The sequence below is a fragment of the Columba livia genome, chromosome 3 (assembly GCF_036013475.1).
Source record: "Columba livia isolate bColLiv1 breed racing homer chromosome 3, bColLiv1.pat.W.v2, whole genome shotgun sequence".
NCBI classification, from domain to species: domain Eukaryota; kingdom Metazoa; phylum Chordata; class Aves; order Columbiformes; family Columbidae; genus Columba; species Columba livia.
The window spans coordinates 89,624,484-89,644,642 of NC_088604.1; the positions used below are offsets into that span (position 1 = coordinate 89,624,484).

The 20,159-nt window shown below is 46.8% G+C and overlaps 1 protein-coding gene across 10 annotated transcripts in view; it reads left to right on the forward strand.

Annotated features, from left to right (window-relative positions):
• DAAM2 (dishevelled associated activator of morphogenesis 2) overlaps nt 1-9,162 on the forward strand; it is a 232,962-nt gene extending 223,800 nt beyond the window's left edge. For all 10 annotated transcript variants that reach the window (XM_065058141.1, XM_065058137.1, XM_065058138.1 and 7 more), the window contains 2 exons: nt 838-1,008; nt 2,934-9,162. In XM_065058141.1, the coding sequence (XP_064914213.1) occupies nt 838-1,008; nt 2,934-3,149 (387 nt within the window). In that variant the 3' untranslated portion in view covers nt 3,150-9,162. The remainder of the gene's footprint in view (nt 1-837; nt 1,009-2,933) is intronic.
• Nucleotides 9,163-20,159: the final 10,997 nt, after the last annotated feature.

Genomic DNA, 20,159 nt, shown 5'->3' on the forward strand with positions numbered 1-20,159 from the left:
CAACTACTGCAGGACTGATGTCCAAGAGCCACGGGTTGCTGTGAATTTACCATATCCCAATCAGGACTGCCCTGTGACTGATGTCTTGCCAGTTGGCTGCCTCCACATGCATCCTGCAGCCTCAATATTTGCCTTTTAAAATAAAAGCCACTTGTGATGTATTCACTCTCTTTTAAGTCTCCCGGGAGCCCTGGCTACTTTCCTTGTCCCTCTCTCATGCCGTGTCTCTCCATAGTCTCCTCTCTCCTGGGCAACACCCTGACTCAGAGGACTCCAGAGTGATGGATAACATGGTAAAAGGCCACTGAGAGGACAGATTGTAATATTATTGCAAAAACACCCTCTAACTCCAGCAATTTCAAAAGTGGATTTGAGGGGAAGGTGGAAGGGGAAAGTATGGGCTAAAACTACTTGTTTGGTATAATAGCTAGGATGGGCTAAAACTACTCATTCTCCCAGCTAGCTGACTGTCTTCCATGACCCTGTTGTCCCACAGCTGCGACTGAGATGTGGCCAGAGAGTTGTCCTCTGAAATGACTCCACCATCCTCAGGCACTGAACATGTTTGGGTTTTTTTTGTATAAGTGAACAGCTAGTGCTCTCCAGCATCATTGCCCCACATTGCCCAAAGGATGCCCAGGAAATCAGATTCTTCAAGGCCAGAAGCACCTGCCTTAAGGAGAGGCACTTCTGTTCCTGGGGGGTAGTTTCTGCTCTCACTGCATGAATGCTCAGAGGGTATTGAATTATATGTGCTGTTACTCATAAGCTTTCCTCACTGTCTTCACCAAACTGCCTGCCTAATTGTTGTTTTTTTTGTTTTCTGCCCCTTGACAGTATGCCAAGGCACTGAAGCATTTTGGAGAGAGTGAGGGCAAGATGCAGCCAGATGAATTTTTTGGCATCTTCGACACTTTCTTACAGTCATTTGCAGAGGCCAAGCAAGATCTGGAGAATATGAGGAAGAAAAAGGAAGAAGAGGAGCGCAGGGCACGCATGGAGGCCATGGTAAGGACATGGGCACAGGAAGGTGTTTCCTTCCATCACCTTTTCATATCTCAAGAGGGAAAGGTTGAGAAAGTCAATTCCAGTGCTTGTGTCCTGTCACTGTTTTATGTCCTTCTCCCTGGCCACCTCTCTTTGACATCATTCTCTTCATAAATGATGACATTTTTCCTGCTGGTTGTTCTGTTAACTCTCAAGGGCATACTGTTTGGCTCCTAAATTACTCTCTTTCAGAATCAGATACCAAATCTAACCCTGCCTGTTCTGCCTCAGCACTTAGCAGGATGGTGCTGCCATTGCCCAGTGTCCGACTATCCTGCCATCAGGCTGCAGGCTCTGTGGAAAAGCTCTGGGAGCCAGATCTCTCTCGGTCCTGCCAGCTGGTCAGCTTCCACTCAGACTCCATCATCATCTATTGTGTGCCTGTCGCCTGACAGTGTACAGTGGCACAGCGAATGCCCTGGCACCTGCTACAGCCCACACTGGCAGTTTCTCTCTGACTAGCCTTAGTTGCTGGGGCCACGTCTGACCTCGACGTGGCAAGAGAGCTTTTGTCCATCATCGATTCTGCTGCTGGGAGACAGACGTGTATCCCCAGGGGTCTCTGTGAACCAGCCTCCCCCTCTAACCTCAGCCTTTCCTGAGGCCTGAGAATGGCTCAGCAGTACCCTGCCTCCTGCCGCTATGGCCCCAGGCCTTGCTCCAGGGAGGTGCTGCTTAATTTAATTGTTTACTGTGCCAAAAGCATCGGTTTGTGCCTTTCAGAAGAGGAGAGAGGTAAAATGCCAGGATGCCAGCAGCCTTAGTTTTGGACATAGGGATAAAATGCCAGGACTCAGGCTCAAGTTTCCTCTCAGCTAGCCTAGAAATTGCAGGAACCCACTGTTAAAGAACTAGGATGGTTTTGCAGGCCTAATACGCCATGAGAGGTGTTGCAGTTTGCTTATGGAAAGTCTTCCCTGCAACATTGGGCTAATGCACAGGATGAGCAACCTGCTTCCTGACAGCCTCATCCATGCCTTGGCATTTCCATTGATCTTGGACTTGAGCAGTGGAGGGGGATAAGCAAGCTCTCCAGAGCTACCCTAGTGAGACTGAGGGCATCATGTTGACAGGTGGACCCACCCAATGATTTGTAAAATCAGCAGTTCTATTTCACTCTTCTTTGTGTTTATAACTGGTTTCTCTCTCCAGAGTCGAGGCAATGTGCCTTCCTCTTCCCACCACTGCAAAGCACTGCATCCATCCAAACATGAGCTTTTTGGTGGATAGGATATCTGTTGATGTTTTGATATCTCACACAATTTTCAATCTCTAGTATGTTTCGCTTGTGGCTTTCTGGGGTTTTCCCCTTCTTTTCTTCCTTCTGCAGGACTGCAGCCTTCCTGCACTTCAACTTAAGTAGCTATGCCCCCAGCGCAAAATTGTTTGTGACTATAGTAGTGACATATCCAAATTAACTTTAAACTCACTAGGTTAGGTACTGTTAGCACAGTAGGTGCTACCACATTCAAGTTCACTGCAAGCCTGGTCCCAGAAGCTGGTAATTATCTATGCCAGCATCACGTGTAGACTGTCATTTGGCACAGCTACTTTACTGGCACTATTCCACTGTAAAATTAGTGCAAAACAACAGCAGCATAGAGAGATCCCACGTGTCCTCTCTGCTCCAGAGTGGCAGGGCTTTGTGAGGCAAACACATGATACTACTCATTCCTCATCTCTCCTGTTCTCTGCTTGCCTGTGCAGAAGGAGGGAAGCCCAGCATGGTTGCCTGTTGCTCTTGGCACAGGTGACAGCCTTGTGGATGAGCTTCTGATCTCTTTTTTCCCTAAACTACTGATGCTTCTTAGCTGCTTCTTGGCAGTGTCCCTAGTGATCTGGCATCTCAGTTAGCTAATCCTAAAACCCTGTATCTTTCTCCACAGCTCAAAGAGCAGAGGGAAAAAGAGCGGCGACAAAAGAAGGCAAAAGCCGGAAGCATCTCCGAAGAGGGTGGGGAGTTTGATGACCTGGTGTCAGCATTAAGGTCGGGTGAAGTCTTTGACAAAGACTTATCCAAGCTCAAGCGTAACCGCAAGCGTTCGGGGAACCAAGGCTTAGAGACAAGCCGAGAGCGAGTGGTAACAAAGCTAAATTACTGAATACAAAAGGAAAAAAATTAACCAAAAGAAGGTGATGAAAAAGTGCAAAACAAGGAAGATGAATGTGTGCGATGGCACCTGGCTGACAGCTGCCCCAGAGGATTTTTTCGATCTGTGGCTAGAGACGTTACCTTTCCATGATCAGCTTTCCTCTCATCCCTCTTCTGTGCTCCTAATTTGAACCATTATAAAAGTGCCTCTGTGGAGTCAGCAGGGCCTGTGACCAGGCCATGCAAAGCTGACAGATTTGCTTCTGGGAGTTTATTGTGTCATCAAAGGCCTCATGGTGATGACAGGAAGTACTTGGGCCTTGCAGACTGCCTCACAGCTGGAGAAAGATAATTTTCTGTGTGCCAAAGTAAAAACTGGTCATGATCTCCATCTTGCTGCTAATAAGCAAGACAAATTTCAGAGCAGCTCTGTAAACACCTGTGGCTTCTTCAAGATCTTGACTGGCCTTCAGTGGCTTGTCAAGTTGTGGTTCTCGAGCTTTCAAATTCCCTTCCAGAATTGCATTTTATAAGTCAATGAGTATCACCTGAAAAATGCTTTTGATCTCCTGTTCTCAGTAGTTTTGTGTGGCCAACACTGTCCAAAGCGAGTGATGCTCAGACAGAAGTAATCTTTTCCTGGAACAAATTGAAATTCAAGAATCAGGATGGGCATAAAATACTTCATGAAAGTCTTTTGCATTCTGCTTTTCTAGAAGCAGTTTTATGGAATTTGTCGATGGTTGAGCTATGAAATGCATCTTCTAGGAAAACAGCTCTGGCCTTTCTTTAGAAAACTAAGCCACCACCAGCTTGAGATTACAAGTTGGTGACTGTGGAGTCTGTTGTCATTGCTGAAGTGTGGGAGGGAAACAGCACATTTCTTACCTGTTTGTGCAAGATTTCTTAGTGCAGCCCAGTGGAAACTGGGAGCTCCCTAGTATCATCCACAAGTGGCAAATAGCAAAAAGCAAGCAGGGTCACTGGCTGCAAGAAATGAGATTTCTTTTCCACTCGATGCCAGCTGTGATTGCTGTTGGCATGAACTGGTCTTTCTGTCTAACAGGCTGACCTTCACTGCACACACTCCACTCCTACCTGAGGGAATCATGTAACTCAGATATAAATGGTGTCAAAGGAGAGCCTTGGAGCACACAGCCTTTTTCAATTTGAAGGGATCACTTGGGATGAACCAACGGAGGGTCCCATAATGAAATCTGAGTATTTTTCCAGGAAGACAGAACAGTGTAAGCCGAGCAGGCTTTGGAGATGGCTTCATTCATAGGAAAAAAAAGAAATGTGTATTTAAACTGCATGTATAGTATAAAGCACACAGTGAAAAAGCAAAGAATCCTAAGAAGAGGCCTGAATTCTCTGTCTTCATGGCTCTGGGAAAGGGATTGAATTGTGTGGGCTCTCGTGAGCTATTTTTGTTTAAATCTTGTCTTCCTTTTTTATTACCTTCCCTGGAGAAGGAAAAGAGGAAAAGAAAGAAATGGTGATGGATTCTTCCTCCTAGACAGGAAGACAGAACACTTGAGAAGTGGGACACACCATCTACAAACTATGCATCAATAGTCAACAGCACAAAATGTTAAGGTATCCCAGGGAAGTGGAAAAAGCTCTATATGTCACTTTAATCATTTGTTTTTTTTTTTTTTCTCTGAATGTCACTTAACCTTAGGCCCTGCACTGAGTCTGCAGAACAGAACTTCCTCTGCCATGCACACTGCCTGATCAGTATTACACACTACCAATATTGGAGAAGTAAACTATGGTGGTTTTCTGAATACTTTGATAGTAAAATAATTATGTAAACGATGGAAAGAAGCAAAAAAAGTTAGAATTGTTAAACTCTAATGTTTCATTGTTTACTGAATTATGCATCTCCCACCCCGAAATTTCCCTATTTACAACATTCCAGACTGCTGCGCCTCTGTATAATACTCATCATAAAGAGCTGGTATCTTACAAGAGCTGGGTGCATTCTCCTCCCTTAATACCCCACTCCCCTTCTGGGATTAGCTATTAACAGTAATGCCCATTGCAGCGGACACAAGCACCTTGTAGAAGAAAGACTGTATTTCATAAAGGTTTTTGAAAGTTTATGAAAAACTCTCACTTTTTAAAGCATTTTTATTTTAAATTACAAAATGGATTTTTAGAAATGTCTCTTGTAAATTATATTAACAAGCTCTTTGCTGCTCCCTGAAGTAGACATGCCATATCCCAACCCTTTTTGTTTGTCTTGTCTTAGAGCATGCCATATAAATTATGCCGTGTAAGCCATATGAGAGGTGATAATATGTGCCAAATTGGTATACAGTTGAGTTTCGATTTGTATAATCTCTGAATTCCAAAGATTATGCTTTTAGGGATTAGAACATTGTCATTTTTCCCTCCTCTCTTTGTTCTCACTGTGTTTAGGACTCACCCAGAAAAATCAGGTGTAGTGCCAAGGTCAACCCTGGTGTAAGATGATGTGACTCATGGCTCTGTCCAATTTATGGCTGCTTGCTTGCTCCCCAGGTACTTGTTTGAGAAGACAGACTGTCAGCGTGGCAGTGCTGTTAGAGAAGAAACACCTCAGGGCAAAACCCTTGAATATAAATACAGAATTCCCCTCCTACCCCCCCGCCCCAGTATTTGTCAAACCAGGTTTTTGCTGTGCTTTTTGAAACTGAGGTCACTTTGCCAGGCCACAAATGTAGCAAAAGCAGAGAAAGAGATAAGCCCTCTGTCGATTTGTCTACACAATTCAACTATGATTTAAAGAAATCCTTTATGATGGTATGCCACACTCTGGCCACACTGACAGAGTCAAAGAAAGCTGCTGTAGTTCTGCCACCTCCTTGACTCATACACAAATAATGAGAGATTGTGCAACTGCTATAAATCAGCTGTGTGATGCTTCCAGGGACTGACAGAAAGCTTGGAGTCATGCCTCTGGTTCATTGCAGCTCAACTTTCTCAGCACTCCAGTGCCCCAGACTCTTGTTTTGAACATGTGATGGTGTCTGAAGGCTTCATTCAGCATGTTGGGCAGTCCCCTCTGGCTCTTGACTCCATGATGAAGGTTCATAGAGAGTTTTGGAATAGCTCAGTGGCATACTGAGGTGCACAGTGATTTCATATAAGTGGTGACAAGCAGAGAGGCCCAATAATAGGTCTACTGTATGAGATGAGACTGGCCACACAGAAGATAAAGGAAAAAGTTAGCCTGGTGTCAGATTCTTGCTGAAGCAAAGGTTTGTCCTTGTTTCAGATCTCTTAGGTACTGTGAGTGCATCTATGCTCTGTTCTTCATCAGCAGTTGTGGCAGAGTTGCTGAGCGCTGAAAGAGAAAGAAAAATCTTATCCCCTGTCCTCTAGTGCTAACAGAACCTGAGCAGGTATAGCAAGCAGTTGTGATGAATAGCATTGAGGTGTAACCTCTTTGTCACGCTGAAAGCTGGAGAAGAGGTAGGGTCTGCTGTTGTCCTTGCAGCTGTGCCTAGCACCAGCATTTTAAGTGAAGTCACTCTGGAAATAAATGGAGGAGGAGGAAATGTGAGAATGAAGGGCATAATTGAGGGCTTGTTCTGCTTCCTGCAGAAAGGTAGTCATTGCTAACTTTATTATGAAGTTCTCACACCTAGAAGAGGAGGTACTTTCTAACTCTCCAGACCTTGACCCTGGAGGTTTAGTGCTCACTCACTTACCTCTGTGTCTCTGCAGTGTTCTTAAGCAGGCTGTGTTATGATGACCACAGAAAAGACTGAAGAACTCCTTCTCCCACTCCCTTTGGTCTGGGTCACTCTTCTCAGTTGGTCATAACTCTCTGGAAATGCTACCAGGTAAAGTGACTTCAGGGCAGCAAGGCCCTTCCATGCCCTGCAGCACAGCAGGTCTGGGCACCGGTTGCCTACGAGAGCAGAAGCAGGGCAAGTGTTTAGGGGTGAGAGACTCTCTACTAAGGAGATGAGCTGAGTGTCCTTCAGAAGCATTTCTGTAACGTGTTCGCAATGTCTGAGGAAGGGAAAGGAATTGCGAGGGGCCCTGATGGGAGACTCTGGGGCAGATGTTTCTGTCACAGTCAGCCCCATTGTCTGAATCTTTCCTCTTCTTTAGGAAAGCTCATGCTCTGAGCTGGGCTGCATGGGAGAAGCTTGTGTCAGGAGTTTCTGTGAGGGGAAAGGAGATCAGTTGTACAGTTGATGATGTACATGATATATGCAGTTTTGTTTCTGGGTTGGTTGTTTTGGGGTTTTTTCGTTTGTTTGTTTGGGGGCTAAATGATTTTTTAAAAAGGTTTTAGGAATCTCTAAGGGGAACCTGTAAATCTGACACCTCTATTTATTTTGCCTTATTGTAGTTTGCTATGTTTGTATGTATACACTGCATTACAGCAAAGACTATTGAGACCGTGCCAGGGCATTACACCGGCAAGACAGCTGGTTTGGCTATCGGGTAGCAACCTGAGCTCAGCAAAGGGCTGCATGTGAGCTGGCTTGGTATGGGAAGGGAGAGAAGAAAAAGCTTTCTTTTTGCTTTTGTCATAATCACTCTGCCCCTGGCGACCCTGGTTTTGGGAAAGCATGCGTTTTAAAGCAAGTGGTCAGCTGATTCAGGTTGGTTATTTTAGAACACTTTCTAGAAAACCCGTTTATTTCTCATCATGAATCATGGTGAGAAGACTGAGAAAAGATAAGCTGCACAGTCACTTGCTCAAACTTCACCCTTCCATACAAATTATGTCCATAATGCCAGAGAAACTTGGATAGATGGGCAAAAGTGGTTCATGCCCTGGAACTTCTCACCAGAGTTAATGTGCTGGTAAGACAAACTGGGACAGTTCTCATTCCCCAGACCTAATATTCCTTTCCATCTTCAAGGCCAAGGAAGAAGGATTTCCTCTACTTCTCTTTTCTCCTCCTCCACTCCACCTCCACAGATTATTCAGGATAAACAAAATTTTTTTACTGGTATTTTGCACCCGTGGAGTCTCTAGCAATCACCAGGTGTTTGGCCATGGCTCCTTGGCTTCTGTACTCAACATAGGAGGTTTCTGTTTGCCTGCCATCCAAATGGGGCACCTCCATTGGCCACCTTAGTTTCTGTTATCAAAGGTTGAAGAAGCCAGCCTGGGTAACACAACTTGGCCAACTGAAAATATAGAATTTATACACATGTGTGTATATATACATATATGTGTGTATATATATATATATATATACGCTATCTACTACTCTAAATAGTTGTCTTGATGACCAGAATCCCCTGAAGTTGGCCAGATTTTCCTCACTCTGCCTCCTGAGAAGCGTGCTATTAGTCTAACATGGTGTTTTGGCACTTTGTTTTGTGAGAGAGTCTGGATGCTTGATACATCTTCCAAACCAGAGTCTTCTGTGACTGGTGGTAATGTAGAATAGATCCACCGTGACCAGTACAAGTTGCTCTGGGTTTACACCAGTGTAATTCAAAGCAGCATCTGGATCAGAACTCCCCTTTAGGCAGTTTTGGCTTTTTACAAGATGTTCCACAGAACTCTCGAAGGGCTTTGTCCTTCCGGCTGTCCACCACTAGGACCTCTCACCCAAGTGATCTAGAAAAGCGTCTATGACAAGCCATTGCCCCGCCCCCACGCTTGCCCTTAAACAGGCTCTTTAAAAGCCTTTGCAGTTTTTAGGAGACCTGTAAGGGGATGTCAGGTACCTGAGCTGCCTTGTGCTCAACACCTCCCTTCCAACCATCCCCACCTCCAGCCATTCTCCTCCCCTGCAAACCTGCTCAGCTTGAAGCTCACAGGTCGCTTTGAGAGGTGCCCCTGGCTGCCAAGCTGGAAAGTCCAGTGCTGCTGACTGAAGTAGGAGGTTGTGTGCTGCTGTAATGCCTTGGCGTATCCTCATTTCTTAGTCAGTTTAAGACTATAAGTGAATTAAATGTACAAATCCTGTAGTGTCCTTTTTATCTGTATCTTTTTATAAGAATATACTGTAATACTAAAAAACAAAAGCAAAAAAATTAAAGATATATTGCCCCCACCAAGTCTTAGCAAATTTCTTTGCAATTGTGTTGTCTGTGCATTTTACTGGAAAATCTCAAAGGTGAGCTGGACTCTGGGTACACTTTGCTAAGCTCTGGGTCTTCCTCTTTGGTGAAGAGCATGCTCCTCTTTAGGTGACACAGTCAGTGCAGAGCTGATGAAAAACTTCATGGGTTGGTCTGGGGGAACAAGACAAGTGGTGGAACACAAGCACATCCTCCCCACACCTTACAATGGTAAAAAGCTAGCCATGGGACCACCAGGTTAGCACATCCAAGGGTTCTTTTAAAAAGACCGTGAGTAAAGCACTCTTTCACTGCTACTCCAGAACAACATAGGGAATACAGGATTTCAGTTAAAAAAAAAAAAAAAAAATGAAGATAGTCCTGCTATCTAAGAGTTCATAATCCATATGTGGGCACAATGAGTTCAAGAGACGGAATGCAGGGCTGCAGCTCTGGCCATAAGCTCCCTTCCTTAACTGAGCAACATTCTGACAGCAAGAGCTGAGTCAGAGGAGGAGGGGGCAGGAGAGGATAGCTTCAAAGGGAAGGAGTTAAATAAGGCCAGCTGAAAAGAAGCCAGGAAAGCCAAGCATGGGGATGAAGCCTTCAAGTATATGGGAAGGGAGGGGTGAGAGAAATTGGACACAGAACAGCAGGACAAGCAGGAGGCACGCAAGGGCTAGGGCTGATTTGTGGGTGAATCAAGGGACGTGCTGAGGAATTCCTTGGAGCTCTTGTTTTCATCTTAGACACAATGTGTGCAGCTGTGGATCTGCCTGTCTCTGTTAACAGAAATAATCTACTGACAAAATTCATCCTTAAGCCACAACTTTTCATGTTTGCTTCAGCCCATCAAAGGGTGATGTTTTAACCGTGGGCTCCTGAGAAGATCATGTCTTCCCTTGGGTGGGAGCCTTGCTGGTGCTGCAGCACATTCCTGCAGTACATGGGTTCCCAGGGACCACCAGCAAAGCCCCAGCTGTTGGTTCTGGCTCTCAGGTGGGAAGGGCCATGGAAACGAGCAAAAGCAATCAGGGGATAAGTGCTTGCACAGGCTGAGGACCAGCAGATGGGAGCCTGAGTGCTGTGGGCAATGTTTTTGTTTTATGTTTGTTAAAAGAGTTCTTGGTTTCTCTGCTTTAATCTGTTTGGTTCAGACTTTGCTAAAAGTCTGTCTACAAGGTTTTTACTTTACAGATGGAGAGGCAAAGGGATTTTTCTCCAATCCATGCAGCAGAGTGGCAGAGGCAGGATGAAAATGGAGGAACCTCCTTGCCTTCTCTAGCAGCTGGGTTTCAGCAGAGGAGGCCACACCGTTGCTTCTCCTCTTATCAGATGTGAAACCCAGCAGCATTTGAATTCTGTCTGTTTTGAACAACCAGAGAGGCATCCTGCTTGAATTCTAACAGGAAGATTTTTCTTTATTCAATATTTTGGTGAGAGCTGGAGCATGTAATGAGGGGCTGGTGCTCTGCCCTGCAGGGTGGGTCCAGTACAGAAGCATCCTGCTGGCTTCCTGTTTGGCATCTCCTCATGCTTGTGAACCCCCCTGCCCTAGTCATTGGTGCACAGAACCAAGGTAAGTGCTTGATAGCTTTTTCTGAGCAAAACTAGTGCTGGGATTTAGCTGCCCTGAATGACTGGGAGTGGGTAGGCGGGTAAGGGGGTGCTCTTTGCTCTTGCTGGGAAGGGCTGTGGTTCTATTATTCATTGGTTTTCCCTTTCTTTGACCTTTGGTTTCTGTTTAAACAAAGATGATTTTTTCCTCTCTGCCATAGCAGACATGGAGCTTTCTGGGAGAAGTCTGCTTGGCCCTTTGGGAACAGATTTCTACTGCTAGGAAACAAAATAATTAAATACTTTTTTTTTTTTTTTCGTCTTCCCAAAGCCCAGAACTTTGGTTTTCAGTGGTGTTGTGCTAGATAGACTTTGTTTGATGTTTCTGTAGCTAATGGGTTTCTTGCTGTTTTCTCTGAGACATAGCTGCTGTTTATCTCTACTTTAGTCAGACTCTCATCAGGGGATAGGGTCCTCTTTTTTCCTTTGTTTTTTCTTTTTTATTCTAACCCCACCTCTCCCTCAGCCTCAGAACAGATTGCTTAGCAGATGAGGGTGATGCTGCTTGTAGAGCTATGTAACTCTGTTAAAATGTTGCTTATTGTCCATTTTGGAGGTCTGCTGGTCTGTAAAAGCACCAGCCTGGCAGACTGAATTTTCATATAAAGATAGTGCTGTAAAGACGCATTAAAAAGGAAAAATGCCTTGCTCGCATGTGCCTTGGAAAGGGAATGAAGCAGAGGAGGACTAAATGGGAGTAGGATGTCAGTTTGCGGTACCTGGTTTTAATCTTTTTGTTTGTTTCCTGGCAAGGTATATTTCTGCTGTTAAAAAACAAAACAACAAACAAAAAACACAACAAACACCTTAAGCGTCTTTGGAAGAATCCTGGCTTCTGTTGCTGGGGGAGAGACGGAGACCTCTAGGCTGCAGATGGGGGTGGGAGCTGCAGGCAGCTCCCAATGGATGGATGAGGGAAACCAGTTGTGAGATGGGAAGGCTCCTGGGGTTCCTCACTGTTTGTGGTCACCTGGGGCAAGGAAAGGGGTGCCAAATGGCCTAGCACCTGGCCTGCCCAGGGGAATGGAGCACCTTAACATCTGGGTTTATCCCCAGCCTCTGCAGTTCCTTCTTCGGTTGAGCTGTTGCCACCTCTCCTGACCAGGACTGTCATCTGTCTCTGCAGGGCTGGAGCCTGGAAGATGCTTGGCTAAATCTGAATCATTTGTTGGCGTATGCCATCATTCATATGCCTGCATACCTGTCTCTTCTTGGAGATAACATGTCAGGTAGCTACTAGTATCTGTAGGCTCCCTTTTTTTTCTTTCTTTTTAAATGGTGGATTTTAAAATGAGCAATTAATTGTGCTGCTGCATCTCTCCCTCCAAGTCAACGTTTCTTCTCACTTGGTCTTGGAGAATCTTTGTGTGAGTTGCAGGGTTTGCAGTGAGCTGGAGGCTAGCCTTGGGAGAGCTGCTGTGTCTTTCCTACCATGACAGCATTGAACCCTGGGAGTTCAGAGGGGTCTGAAATGCTATGGTTAGTTTAATGTGGGAACCCAGGAAACATTCTTTCCCCACCTTGTTTTAGATGTGGGGAGCAGCAGTGCTGAGCCAATTTTTTGCAGGGCTCATGAAAGCAGAACATGTCTATAATTACATTAGCTAAAAAAATAACCAGGGGAGAAGGAATGGGGAAAACTACTTCATAATTTATTGCACAGTGCAAGATGTGGAAAAAGGCTTTTGTCTGGCTGAAATGTCTGTGACCAACAGTGGCTGGTTCTGTTGTGTTACAGCAAGACCTTTGCCATCTGCTCCCTTCATGAAGATATAATGGAAATGGCTATTTAGAGCAGTTCCACCAACGACTGTGGCAGCTGCTAAGCAGGGAAAGGACAAAGAAGTCCTGCAGAGGCAGCAGGAATCTGGGGAGCAGGGTGCATGTTAGCCCTGGCCACCCCTCTCCGTGGGGCAGACAGGGAGGTGAGTGCATTGCAAACTATGTGATGTTGCTGCCTGTCCCTGTAGGGAGAAGGTCTCTCTTCTCTCTTTGTCCCCTGTGGAGGTTTTAAAACACTGAGGAGGGGGAACTCTGTCAGATTTCTTGAGATAATAAGGTCTTGTGCCTGAGGGACTTGGGAAATACAGATACTTGCTGCTTGTCTGTTTATAAGTAGAGGGAACTGCCTTGCCAGTGGGTCTGCAGGGGTAAAGCTTCTGTTTTATCACCCTCTAAAATATCAGGAGTGTTGTAAGAATTGGCTTGGATACGCCATGAGAGACTACCAGAGTACTTGCCTGTGGTGATGCCACAGCTCATGCTCTGGTTCTCATACTCTGCCAGTGTTCTGCAATTTGTGCTTCCTGAAAAGGCAGTGGTTTGTAAAGCTATCAGTGATCTGTGGACAGTGGCTGAGGAAGAAAAAAAAAAAAAGATCCAAAGCTTTTGTGGGTTTAATTGCCCACAAAAGGAAGAAAACAAAATAGGAGGGAAACGAATTGTCCATCTGCTTAAAGATATTTTTAATTTGGTTGTGGCACTGTGGTAATGCTGTAGAAGAACCAAAGATGGATTTATTTTTTTTTCTCCCCAAGAAGGTGAGGTGATCCCTGGATTCAACAGATAAGAAATGCTGCTCTAACCATCTCTTTGCTTCTTGTGGCTGTGAGCAGGCCTGGTGCAGGCCATGCCTTGCTGCCTCCTGTTTGTGTGCAATGGCCTTTGGGTAGAATACAAACAGTCATCTCGGCCCCTGTAGAGTCATGAGGTATTATAAAAGTGAAGGATTTCCTTGGGTAACACAGACTGTTTGTCTCCAAGCAAGTCTGGATCTGCTCTTACTTTGTAGAAGGAGGTAGTTACCTCCTGAAGGCAGATTGTCCACTCCAGAGTTTTCTTCCTTTTTGGTGCTACCAAACAGGAAAATAACTTCTCAGAGCCGTGCCCCGTTCTCCTGTAAACTACCTCTTGCTTCTGCTCCTGGTTCCCTCTTCACTTCTCTCGTGTGCCCTCACAAGTTCCTTCTGCTGCCATGACCCTTTGCTTGCCCATCTTGGGAGGGTCTGCTGCCCCTTCTCTGTGGCACTATCAGCCACTAGAACTTGAGCACCTGGGGCTCCAGGTGAAGCCCCTTGCAAGAGGATCTTTCCTGGTGCAAACCCTCTTTCTCTGCCCTAAGCCTGGCTTTGCATGCAGGTGCTGCTCTAATGTGGCTGGAGCTGTCAGGCAGATCAGATGGCATCTCCTGTCTTCCCATCATTCTCCTTGTTTGAGCTGCTGATGGTGTAGCTGTTGTTCATCCAGGGAGCGAATGTTAAACATACAGCATTGCCTTTTTAAAATGATGGTAACATCTTCCCTTGCTCTGGTCCCTGAAATGAAAGCCTCTCCCTAAGGGAACAGGAGGCTCTTTCCACAGCTGGAGAGCTGAAGCTGTTTCTGGAGTCATGGGGACGGGCAGCCTTTTACCGCGGAAGCGGCTCCAGCATGGGGGCAGTGTGACATTGGGACCAGAGCTAGTTGTGACCTTGGGAATGCTGATCTCATGCCAGCTCCTGGGGTGTCAGTGCTGGGAGGCATCAGCAAGCCTGTCTTGGACTTGCACCACAGTCAAAGAAAGACACTACAAATTGCAGCTTGTCTCATAGCTGCAATCTTGTCCTTGTCAGGCAGCTGCCAGTTCTCTGGCTGCTCCTGAGTGATCGTCTCCCAGGGAAATGCTGACTAGCACATCATAAAGTGGGATGGGAGGAGGAAGGGGATAAATCAGATATTGAAGCACTCTTACTCTATAATTTTTAACCTGTGCTGGCACCCTAATCCAAACAGGAAGGCAGCAGGATTTTGGACTGGAATTGATAGACCTGACTTAGTGCTGTGCAGAGCAGAACCAGTACAATTATGGGCAAATGGACACAATCACAGAAACAGCTGAGGTCTGATGAGGGGTAGGCTCTTTTCTGAGAACTTCTTGCAGGCGTGGTGGCCAGCTCTCTTCCTTTCTTACTCCTGCCCATACTTTCCCTCAGCCCTGCAATGAGATTTGCCACCCATGAACTCTCGCAGTCACTAGAACAGGATCTAGGTTGTCCCCAACACAGGTGGAGGTTGTCCCTTGGTAGGCAGAAGCGAAATCTTTATCTAACAGTTAGGAGACAGTGAGGAACACAAGCCATATCTGCTAAAAGCAACCCGTCCCCCTTGTGGCAAATTTTACCTTCTCCAGATGCATGTCAGAGGTGAAGAGCAATCCAGTGAGCAAATTGTCTCCAGGTGCTCATTGCTGAGCACACAGAACAGCGGGAAAGTGGGCTAGTGTCCTGATCTGCGAACAGTAATTTGAGTGACTTATCAAGCATGACATGTTGGTCTGGCACACATCCCTGTGGTCAGGTTCTCCTGGATCACAGTCCAGGCCCGTAGTGGTGGGACTGTCCTCTTCTTCCTGCCTGTGTTGTAACAAGCTTTGTGGGATTCCAGGGACTGTCTCTGCTCATAGCTGGGGGAGCAGCAGCTCCTGCTGGTGTCCAGGACAGGGCATGGTCCTCAGCCCATGGGGATACAGTTGCATGCACCTGGAGGCACCAGCTCCACAGGCACTCCTGACTTCACCAGCATTTTTACCATTTTCCCTGTTACTCTTCAGTTCCATCAGTTGTTTCCATCTTCCATTGCTGGTTCTGACTCTGGTTCAGACTTCTTTGCCATCTTTCCTTGTCCCACATCCGCATGAGCTGCAGAGCAGCAAGGTTTGGGGCTGAACCTCGCCATCCTCCTCATAGCATGACCTTTACCATTCCTGAGAGCTTTGCTTTCCAAACACCTCCAGGATGCTCCCAGCACTGACAGGCACAGGGAACTCCTCCAGTGTCCAACCAGTCCTTTGGAGAGCTTCAGCTGTGTATATGTGGAGACATTTTGTCTGAGGGATGAGGCTAAATCTAGGTCAGCATAAAACCCCTGAACAGCGGCTCTGGCACCAGCTGCTCTGATGAGCTGATGGCCTCGTTTCTGAACTGAGCTACTTGCTGATGTTGAGGCAGTCCCTGTGCATGTGTGTTGGGCGGGGGAGCAGGTGCCAAGAGCATGTCTCAGGGGGAAATTCCTGCTGGTGCCGTGTAAGGTTGGAGGAACACTTGGGTTTTCCTCTTCCCTTCTATAAATTATTTTTGTGAAAACAGGTTTCTTAACTTCGGTTACAACAGTGAGGGCTAAATGACCCTCATGGTAAGGAGGAAGCTACCAGTGACACATGAACTGAAAGAAAATCTTGGCCAGGTTAGATAGGAGTTGAGGCTCGGGAATCCAGCCTGTCCCCACAAACTATGTTAAAGGACTTCTCCCGACCACACTCAAACCTGTGTGACATGCCTGGTGGATGTCTGCTCTCCTGCAGGGGGTCAAGGGCTTTCCTGGGGTTGCTCAGGGGGTGCAATCACTGCTATTAAACCCTCATTCCCTGTGGGAATGGTGGCACTCCTGCTTTTTGGTAAGGTGCTTGGTCCCAGCCTGGCTTCCTGAAGAGCTGAACTCCCTCTTGGCTGAGGGTATGGGAGGCATTTTGCCAGGCTCTCCTGCAGCTCAATAAGAGTGGGGGAGGCTGGGACACAGGAAACCCTGTTCCTGCTGCTGGTGGGAGCACAGGAGTACTTGCTCCCTCCCTTCTCCAGCCAGCTGGGTTTAATTTTAGAAACACAGTGCTATCTTGGGGCATCTTTTTCCAGGGAATGCAAGTCTTTAAGTAAATAAATAACAGCTTCATGGAGGTGGAATGACGGCCCATAACCGCACTGCAAAACACACACTGAGTTGAGCCTCATTTTGCTTGCATGTGGAACTACTTTGTACAGATACAGTGGCTGCACCGCCTCTCTCCTCTCCCTCAGCCGCCTCTGGAGCTGGCCATGTGGATTGATTAAAAAGAAATAAAAACACCTTCAAATACCAGCCTTGGCGCAGTGGAAACGATAACCCCCTCCAGCTGCTGAGGTTCAGCTAGAGTTCTCTGGCATAGCTTTGCAAAAGCTACGGTTTACCGGTGATGGGCTGTTGCTGGCCATGCCTTGGCTGCATCTGGGACATCCCAGAAGGATGTGCTCTGAGGCATCCTCAGTGACCTGGGAGGGAATAGCAGGCTATAAAGATGAATGCAAGAAACTTCTGCTTAAATACTCCTCTCAGTCTGGCTGGCCAAGAGCCTTCTGCGCACAGTTGTGTTGCTTATGGCTGAATGTCCCAGGTGTGTCCGTCAGTCAGCAAACATGCTTTGGAAAATCCCATTAAAGCCATTTTACCAGAGCAAGAGCCCTTTTTTGCTACTCAGGTCCAGCAGCTCTGAAATGCCTGCACAGCATCTGTTCCATAAGCTGCTGGTAACCCCATTGCCCTGAGTCAGCAAGGTGAGCTCTTCTAACACTCCCAGTCCAAGCAAGACCTTACCACAGTGGCCTTCCTCTGATGTGGGGACTTCAGGGATGCACTTCAATCTGAAAGATGAAACAAATGGTTTCAAAATTGCCCAGACTACTGGCTACTCACCTTGCTCCACTCCTGCTGTGCATTTCTACTGGTGCTGGGACAAGACAGTGGCTGGATGACAGGACACTGCTTTTAAGGACATGGGGTCAGGAGCACCCAACTTGGGTGCATTAGGAGCTGGCAGTGGTGCTTCTGGGTGCTTCCTCAAAGCCAAAGGGGTGGCTATGCTGTGTGTAGTTGTGGAGGTATGAGTGAGCCATGGCAATGGTCTTTATAGTGAGAAGGCTTGAAATTTGTGTCTGTGGCTGGGGAAAATCATCACGTAGCGTTTTGTGCCACTTGCAGACAGGGTGCTTGGGAAGGTTTCGTTCTGGCCTTTCTCTTATAAGCTTGTCTTGTCCTTTTTCTGATAGCTCTCAGCAGGAGTGTTTCTGGGCAACTGTGATAGTTTTGTGTGTTTGTTCAGGGCTGGTTGCAGTATTCGAATTCACTGCAGGGTTGCCAGCTGGCCCCTGGCCTTGCTGGTGGCTTCCCTGCCCTGTGGACTGCAAGGGCGGGAGGATTTTCTCCATGGTGTAGACCTGCTCCTTCTCTGCAAACTACCTGGCTAAGCCATCTCCTCTCCTCTTTGGCCTCTGTCTGCTGCTTTCACTGATACCATAGGTCTGCAGGGAATTTTATTTTACTTTATTTTTTGCAAACCGTAATGAAGTTGCTTTCCTGTGGGGCTGGGCAACCTCTGCCCGTCTTCTCTATAAGCCCGGGATCAGGGCTGCCCTGGCAGCAATTCGTCTTTTCCACTGATCCCGTTAAGATTCAGTCTTGGCAGGATGGAGCCTTTCGAGCTGCCAGCTGCAACAGGAGAGAAGAGGCTTCAGGGGCAGCAGATATTATTCCCTTCCCTCAGCTCATTTCTTGGATCTGGGCTGAGGATGGCCCCAGGAGTTGACCTACAGAAGCCAAATGAGCTGCACAAAGCTAAAACATTTCCATTCAGTGTCAGGGCCAGGGTGGGGAAGTGCAGCTCTCTGAAGCGTGGAGACTGTGGGTGGCAGCTGGGGAGGAGTGAGGAGGGAATGGGATGGGATGGGAGGGAGGGAGGATGGTGCCCTACATGCTGCCTTGAGACAGCAGCAATCTCAGACTCAATGGAACTCTGCACATGGGGAGGCTTTGGTGCCAAAATGACCCTGTTAACGAAAGGGGAGTTTGTTAAGGCCTTGGCAAGTGGCAGCAGTGGCAGGTCAGAGCTGCACAGCTGTCACCCATGTCTCCCAGGCCTGCAGGAGCAGATGCTGCTGGCCAGGCCTCTGTCTGGTGTGAGGTTGCACAGCTCTGCTGACAGGGATGGAACTGTGCCACAATGTGGTGGTAACTGGCTTAGGGCACTACTAATGGAGCTGCTGTCTGTCTGTCTGATGGCATTTGTTTTTGTTTTTTTCCAAGCATAATATTGAAAGAACTTTACAGTTGCCTGACCCTTCTGCTGTCTACTTCTCTTCGTTCCCTGCCTCCTGTCACACTGCAGACAAACTGCCCTTGACGTTGCAACTAGAAACTTTGCTTTTTCTGGCCTTGTGTCCTTTCAGCTGCACACCCTGTATGTATCATGGGTATAGAAGAGAGTTTCTGTTGCATTTATTTTTAAGACTAAATCTATGCAGCTCAGTAGTAGCAAGTTTCTGGGTTTGAGCAGGTTCTCCAGAATTCGAGGATAAGCTCTATGCCGACTCTCTTGATGGAACTACTAACGAAGGAGTTGTCTCTGTAATACTGTTTCTAATTCGGGGTTCTCCTGGAAGCAACCCTTGAAAGTAATGAAGTGTGAAGCTTTGCTCGATAGAGCAAGTGTTGTGTGGAAGGCACCCGAGAGAGCTGCAGGTGTTGGGCAGCTTGCCTGCTGTCTGTGCTGGTGCAGTCGGGTGGCAGATGTGAAGCTGAGCAGTGCCCAGTGTGTTGCACAGTTCTGCTTGGAGCAAGGCTCAGCAGTGTCTTGGGACACCTGGCCCTTAAATTTGCACTCAGCTGCACTTCACCACTGTTATTTTGAGTGCCCTTTGCTTTAGGGAGAGAACTGGCTAAGTACAAAAATAGAGAAGCTAAACTGGAAGCTTTCTAAACGTGTGGACGGACAGAGGAAGGCAGAGAGAGCTGGATTTGTGTCTCAGCTACCACTGTCTGAGCTTGTTGCAACCAAAAATGAGAATCCACTCTGATGATGGTGCACTAAGCTCACTCAAAGCCCAGCCTGTGAAAAAGGATTTGTCTGCTCCACTTTGTGCCTTTCCAAGGATCATGCCAGACGTGTCAGGAGTTTTCCCGCCATCATCATGGCTCTGCAGTGCTCCTCAGATCCCACTGGCTTTTGAGACCAAAGTTGAGGCTTCAACCTGAAATCTCAAAAAAATGAAAGCCAAGTGAGCCCACTGCAACCAGTGACTCCCCCAACGGTTTTTAGGTTCCCTGAAATGCTAAGCTTTTCTTAGAGCAAGGCTCTAGTAAGTAAAGTGAACTATGTTGCCATTTAACTAATTAGCAGTCCTTTGTCCTGGCCAAAGCACACACGATGTTACAGCCATTTTTAAGCTGTTACATGTCTGCCTAACCGCAGCTGAGCCAGGCAGAAGGAGCTGCAAACTACTGAAGGGCCAAGGAAGGGGTGGGATGAAGGGCCAGATTCTGTTCAGTCATATCCCACATAAAGCTGAGTAACATCAGGGACTTAAGGAGAATTACCACAGGTCACCAGTGGCTTAGAATAGCTAAAATTTTGTTCCCTTTATTAGTGCTCAGCTGTTGTTGCTTTTTGAGTGGTTCCCATTTAGAAAGAGAGGTCCCCTCCCAAGGTATTCTAAGCCGCATCTTCCCTCTATGCCCCACTCTTCCTTCCTCGGCACTTTCTGAAAGCATTGCTCTCTTTGACACAGATTTAATTTATTTAAGAATACTTAGT